This window comes from Aureococcus anophagefferens, assembly GCF_000186865.1.
Source record: "Aureococcus anophagefferens unplaced genomic scaffold AURANscaffold_4, whole genome shotgun sequence".
NCBI lineage: Eukaryota > Pelagophyceae > Pelagomonadales > Pelagomonadaceae > Aureococcus > Aureococcus anophagefferens.
Window position 1 is genome coordinate 342,665 of NW_008705564.1, and position 6,944 is coordinate 349,608.

The 6,944-nt window shown below is 70.8% G+C and overlaps 2 protein-coding genes across 2 annotated transcripts; both read left to right on the forward strand.

Moving 5' to 3' along the window:
- AURANDRAFT_22362 (hypothetical protein) lies at positions 1-711 on the forward strand (the record flags this gene model as incomplete). Its single annotated transcript, XM_009035971.1, has 1 exon — positions 1-711. One exon carries the CDS (start codon positions 1-3, stop codon positions 709-711), a length of 711 nt encoding a protein of 236 aa, XP_009034219.1.
- A 4,498-nt stretch (positions 712-5,209) lies between these two features.
- On the forward strand, positions 5,210-6,310 carry AURANDRAFT_21856 (hypothetical protein; the record flags this gene model as incomplete). Its single annotated transcript, XM_009035972.1, has 2 exons — positions 5,210-5,584; positions 5,813-6,310. The coding sequence occupies 2 exons, from the start codon at positions 5,210-5,212 to the stop codon at positions 6,308-6,310; spliced, it is 873 nt and encodes a 290-aa protein (XP_009034220.1).
- Between the last annotated feature and the right edge of the window lie 634 nt (positions 6,311-6,944).

The following is a 6,944-nucleotide window of genomic DNA, read 5'->3' on the forward strand; positions in this document are numbered from 1 at the left end:
ATGGCGGCGCACGTCGACGCGAAGCCGCACGCGCTGATCCTCGCCCGCGGCGGCTCCAAGGGCATCCCGCGGAAGAACATCAAGCCCCTGAACGGCGTGCCGCTCCTCGTCTACAACGTCAAGGCGGCGCTGGCGTCGGGCGTCTTCGGCCGCGTCGTCGTGTCCAGCGACGACGACGAGATCCTGGCCGTCGCCGCCAGGGCCGGCGCGAGCACGCACGCGCGGAGCGCGGCGAGCGCCGCGGACGCGGCGTCGAGCGAGGCGGGCGTCTTCGACTACGTCGACGCGACGCCGAGCTGCGCCGTCTGCTGCCTCGTGCAGTGCACGAGCCCGCTCACGGGCGCCGAGGACTTCGCCGCGGGCCACGCGCGCTTCGTCGCCCAGGGCGCCGACTCGCTGGTCACCGTCGTCCGCGCGCACCGCTTCCTGTGGAAGCAGGCGGCCGACGGCTCCGCGGCGCCGTGCAACTACGACCCGGTGAAGCGGCCGCGGCGCCAGGACTGGGACGGCGAGCTCATCGAGAACGGCGCCTTCTACTTCTTCACCGTCGCGGCGCTCCGCGCGTCCGGCTCGCGGCTCTCGGGCCGCGTCGTCGCCCACGAGATGCCCGAGGAGACGCTCGCGGAGATCGACACGCTCACGGACTGGCAGATCGTCGAGGGCCTCGCCGCCGACAAGTTCAAGGACGCCCCGAAGGCGTGGGGGTTTTAGGGGCGCGTTTTATTCGGCCGCGGAGTTTCGACATGGACCCCCGGTTAGGGTTACTCGAGTAGGGTTAGGGGGCGGAGGACGGCATCGAGAGCCAGCCCGCCGAGAAGTACAGACTCGAGGCCACCGCGGCGGCCGCGCGCAGCCCCGTTCCCGCGCGGCGTAGCGCACGACGCGCGCCTGGCCCCGCTCCACGTGAACCGCGCCGCCGCGCCGCGCCGCGCCGCACCACTTCCGCCCGACGCCGACCCGGACCGGAGCTGAGTTTTGAGCTCTCTGTTGCGACGCCGCCCGCGCCGCCGATGTCGACGCTTCCGCTAGAGACGGTGGCCCACGTCGCGCACTTCCTTCTCTCCTGGCAGGACCGCCGCCACGCGCTCGTCCTCCGCGCCGCGTCGACCCTCTGCCGCGACGCGGTGCAGCGGGCCGTGCGGGACCACGAGGATGCTGGCCCGGTTTCTCCCGAGAAACCGGCGCCTCACACATTGAACACTATTGACTTCGACGCGATACAACCGCCTGACACTAATGAACCACGCGATCCGCGTACCGACCCGCGCGCCATAGTGGCTCGCGGCCGCGTATTCGGCAGCGCCTGTCGAAAACTTTATTTCCGTGGATCGTCGACGGCGGTGCTACGTTCGATGCACTCGTTGGTATTAGATACCAAGGGTCACTTGATTGAGCTCTGCGTGGCATACACCTCCCTCACTGTCGACGCTTTTCTTGACGTGTGTCGGGCCTGTCCCCGATTGAGAAGTTTGGGCATGGGCGATGCCATTCCACTTTTGCAGTCAGCCGTAGACAATTCATTGGAAGATTTTGCGAAGAGTGTGAGTAGGGCCTGCCCATTGCTCGAAGAGGTCTGCTTCCCCCTGCGGAATTCGAGCACCGAATTCGGAAGCGTGCCCGAAGAATACGCCATGTTCTTCGAGAACTTGACCGAACTTGATTTCTCGAAAGTGTTTAAGGTAAACAAATACTGCCCACAGAAATTGGATCGCATCGAGGAATCTGCCCGGAGATGCCTACAGGCCACCGCCTGGGATTTCGGCAGCTGCCGCGTGACGCAACCTCTAATCACCCGGCTGCTGCGGACGCCCTTGTCCTCGCGTGTCCATACCATCTCTTTAGCATATGCCGAGATCTCGTCATCAATGGTGTTAGAGCTTGCGACTGGCTGCCCTTTGCTGCGGTCGCTAGATCTACTTCTAGATCTGACTGGAATCTTTGATGCCTTCGATCCGGCCTTCTACAGAAGGCTTTCGTACGCGCGGCCCGAGCTGACAGAACTGCTGGTGAGCCTGCCACAGGACGGCCTTTTCATCGACGACTGCATGCGATGGATTGGGACCCTCAAACTGGAGAAGCTCATGCTTGGATTGGGAACTCCTTCGCTTACCTATTCAGCTGCCGTCATCGACGCGATCCTATCCGGCCCGTGCGCTCAGACGCTGTCACGGTTTACTCCCTTCGACTCATCGCTGGGCACATCCATGCTTCTGAGCTTGGTCCAAGGGTGCTCCAAGCTCAACTGGGTCTGCGTTGGTAATCGGCCACTGTTGCCAGAGCCGCTGGACGACGACGGTGCGCGCGCAAAGGCAATCCTCGAAGTTCGCGGTGGCACTCTGGAACTGAAAGAAGAATTCGATTTCTTTGACGAAGAATGAGGCGCGCCGCATCATAAGCTAGAAGGACGTCGTCTCACGCGACCCCGAGGCGCCGGGGCGGCATCGGCGGGGAGATGGGCCCGAGTCTCCGGTTGAAGACCGCGGGCGACGCCGGCGGCGTGTCCGCGGGCGTCCGCCCCGCCGGGCGCTTCGACGCGGCGCGGCGGCGGACGGCGGCGACGATGGCCGCGCCCGCGCGGCGCCGCCGCGCCGCGGCGAGCGCGTCGACGCGGAAGAAGACCGGGAGCGCGGCGAGGACGGCGGCGTCGACGTCGACGTCGTCGCCGTCGGCGCCCGGCGCGGCCTCGGCGAGCGCGGCGCGGACGCGCGCGCGGACGGCGGCCGGCGCCGGCGCCGCGAGCGCGTCGAGGACGCGGCTCCGCTCGCGCGGCTCGCCGGCGTAGACGCGGCCCGGGTACAAGGCGCGGAGCGCCGGCGACACGTAGGTCGGGAAGACGCGCGCGTTGTGCGCCGCCGCTTCCACGCCGGCGAGGGCCGCGAAGGCGCGGAGCCGCGGCGAGCCGCTTTTTTTCTCCGCGACGGACCGCGCGAGCACCCGGAGCGCGCGCTTCGCGGCGCCGAGGCTCGGCGCGGACCGGCGCGCGTAGGCGGCGACGAAGGCGTCGAGCGTGCCGACGGGGCACGCCGAGTGGCGCCGCGCGGCCTCCCGCGCGAGCCAGGCGCTCAGCACGCGGCCGACGAGCGCCTCGGCGTCGGGCCGGCTCAGGAGCGCCTCGCGGCGCGCGAGCCGCGCGAGGCCCGCGTCGGCGTCCGCGACGCTGGTGCTCCGGCTCCGCGGCCGGTCGACGTCGCTGGTGCTCCGGCTCCGGGCGCCGTCGGCGTCGCTGTTGCTGCGGCTCCGGGGGCGGCCGTTGCCGCGCTCGAGGAGCACGGCGGCGGCGACGGCGGACACCGCGCGGTCGCCGCCCTTGGACCGGCGCCGGAGGCGGTCGACGACGGCGTCCGCCGACGCCTCGGACGCGCTCGGCCGCCGGCGCCGCTGGGGGCTCGCGCGGCCCTCGGGCGACGACGCGGGGCTGCCCTGGAAGAGCGCGGTCACAGCCGCGGGCGCCTCGGGCGACAGCGGCGGGAGCGACGTCGCCGACGGCGGCGAGTCGCCCGGCGCGCCGAACGACGACCGCCGCCGCCGCGTCGGCGACTTGGCGCGGAATTCGTCGAGCACGCCGCCGAGGCTCGCGGCCGCGATGGCCGACGACCGCCGCGCGCGGCGCCCGCGCGACGTGTCGACCTTCAAGACGTCGATCTTCTCGCGCGACGCGCGGCGCCGCCGCAGCTTCTCCGCGCGCTCCGTGAGCCCCGCGGAGATCTCGTCCTGCCGCGCCTTGCGCCGCGCGACGAGCGCCTGGAAGACGCAGTACCTACCACGGGTCGCATCTCTTCCCCGTGTCCCGGCGCGAATTGCGCGAAAAAAGCATCACGCGACGCTGCGGCGCGTACATGTTGGTGCCCTTGGCGTGGACCCACTGGTACCAGCGCTTCTGGATCATGCGCAGCGCGGCGCTCCGCCGGGCCGCCTTCTCGCGGCCGAGGCCGCCGCGGCGCAACCGCTGGATCGCCGCCGCGTTCGCGCCGCGGAACAGCGACGCCGGCGCCCGCGCGGGCGCGCGCGCGAGCGCCCAGGTCGCGGAGAACGCGGCGTCGTAGACGACCGCGTCCTCGCGCTTCAGCGCCCGGACGCCCGCGTCGTCGGCGGAGACGCCGTCGACGAGGCGCGCGAGCACGACCTCGCGCTCTCGTGCGCCGGCGGTTTCGCAGCACGCGTCGACGCACTGGAAGAGCCCCTTGAAGAAGCGCGCGTAGGTGAGGCGGTCGCCGCCGCCCGCGTCGGCCTTCCAGCAGGCCGAAACGTCGACGTCCTCGCGACCCATCACCGCCGCGGCGCGCGTGAGGAACGCGACGTAGCTCTCGCGGCGCCAGTCGTCCTGCGCGCTCCTGACGGCCTCCCAGAGGCTCTTCGCCTGGGCGACGAAGGCCGCGGACCGCGACGCCTCGTAGCGCTCGCGCTTCGCGGGCACGGCGAGCCAGTCGAGGTCGGCGTCCTCGCAGAGCGGCGCGACGGGCGGCGCGGGCACGACCGACGCCGCCGCGGCCGCGCGGTCGAAGCAGAGCGCCTTCGCCCAGGCCGCGACGGGCTTCGTCAGGGCGTCGAGCGCCACGGCGCTCGTCTTCGACGTGTCCTCGGCGGTCCGCTGCTCGCCGCCGGACTTGGCGAGCATGCGCTCGACCTTGCGCTTCACCAGCTCCTCGGCGTCCAGCGCGACCTCGCCGTCGTCCGCCGCGGCCTCGTCGTCGCGGATCGACGCGTAGGCGAAGAGTGCGGGCTCCGCGGCGCCGAGGGCCTCGAAGGACGCATGCCCGGCGGTCCCGGCCAGGAGCGCCGTCGGCGGCAGGGGCGCGGGTGCAGCGGCCATGAGGTCGCTCGTCGACGTCGACGCCTCCGTCGCCGGGCCCAACCTGGCATCGCGCACGAGGAGCAGGCTCTGCGCTTGGCGCGTCCCGCGCGGCGCCGGTGCGACGGCGAGGCTCGGCGCGCTCTGCGACGACAGCATTCTGTCGAGGCTGCCCGAGAGCTCCTCGAGAGCTCTTTTGAACATATTTGAAACCGTCAATTTGCCCTTCAACAACTGCGCGGGGCCGCTCTCTTCTGGAAGCACGCGATGGCGTTCGTGGCTGCCCTGCGCCGCGCGACGCGGCCGGAGCTCCGGCGACTCGGCCCGCCCCCGTGCCGGCGGCTCCTCGGCGGATTAGCGCCGGCGACGCAGCAGCTCGTCGACTCACTTCAAACCGTAAAGCTGAACAACGGCCTGACCATGCGCTACTGCGACACGGCGCCCGGCGACGCGTCCAAGCCCCTGGTCGTGCTCATGCACGGCTGGCCCGAGAGCTGGTTCTCCTGGCGGCACCAGCTCGCGTCGCTCGACGCCGCGGGCTACCGCGCGGTCGCGCCCGACCTCCGGGGCTTCGGGGGCACGGACGCGCCCGCGGACACGGCGGACTACGGCGTCGCGAAGCGCACGGGCGACATGAAGGCCCTCCTCGACCACCTCGAAACGGACGATGCCGCCTTCGTCGGCCACGACCACGGCGCCTTCACGGGCTGGCTCCTCGCGCAGCTCGAGCCGGAGATCGTGCGGTGCTACTACGCGCTCTCGGTGCCCGTCCGCGCGAAGCGGCGTCCTGTGACCGTGAGAGATTTGGGGTGGGGAAACAATGAGCAATCGTCGCGCTTCGTAGGCGCGAAGCGGGCGCCCGTCGCGCCCCTCTGGCTCATGCGCAAGACGGCCTACGGCGACGAGACGCGGAAGACCTCCGTCTACGGCTGGGGCCACCTCTACCCCTGGGCGCCGCAGCCGACGAAGTTCTTCTACATCCTGCACCACCACCTGCCCCACGCGGCCTCCGACTACGCGGAGGACGCGCGCGCCGCGCAGATGGCCCTCCAGTTCGGCGACCGCGTCGACGGCGCGACGCCGCCCCTCCACGAGCTCCGCGGCGACCTCTACGACGGCGACGCGACGCCGGCGATCTGGAAGCGGATCCCGCAGCCGACGAAATTGGCGCCCTGGGTCACGCAGGCCGAGGTCGATTACGTGGTCGACGAGTACGAGCGCAACGGCTGGGAGGGCGGGCTCCACTGGTACAAGACCATGGACCCGGACTGGGAGGCGACCCCGCAGCTGAAGGGCGACGGGCGGAAGCTGAAAGTGCCCGCGGGCTTCCTCGCGGGCACCGAGGACCTGGTGGTGGACATGTTCGGCGGCGTCGAGAAGATCACGGCCGACCTGAAAGCGACCTGCGCGGCCAACGACCCGCCGATCACCTTCCTGGAGGGGGGCGGGCACTGGATCCAGCAGGAGCGGCCGGGCGACGTCAACGAGAAGCTCCTCGAGTTCCTCGCCGAATACAACTAAGGGGTCGGTGCCTAGGCTTGCGGGCCCCAAAGGTCGACGCCCTCATATTACACGCCCGCGAGCCTTGACCCCGTCGCCGTCGCGCCGGACATGGACGAGCAGCAGGCGACGCAGGAGTCGCAGCAGCCCAGGGACGGCGCGTTCTTGAGCAGCGCCGCGGTCCGCGCGATGGAGTCGACGAGCTTGAGCGCGAACTTGGAGAGGATGCCCACGGACTTGGCGAGGTCCGCCTGGCTGTCGTAGACGTCGACGACGGACGCGGCCTGCTTCATGACGCGCCGCGACGTGTGCATCAGGTCGACGATGACCGCGGGGTTCGGCGGGAACGCGACGCCCTGGACGGCCTTGAGGATGACCTGGACGACGGACTGGAGCATCTCGAGGGCCGACACGATCTTCGGCACGCAGTGCTCGACGTAGGCTAGGCTCTCGATGGCCTCGTCAAAGTTGGAGTGGAGGTGGCCGAGGTCGCCGGCGAGCTTGACGACGTTGCCCACGTCCGCGATGGCGCCCCGGACGCCGTCGAGGACGCCGCCCATGACGCCCTTGGACTGCGACCGCACGGCGTCGGACTTGGGCAGCTTCACGGACGGCGCGGCGGCGTCGCCCTCCGCGGCCGGCGGCGCGCCGCCGT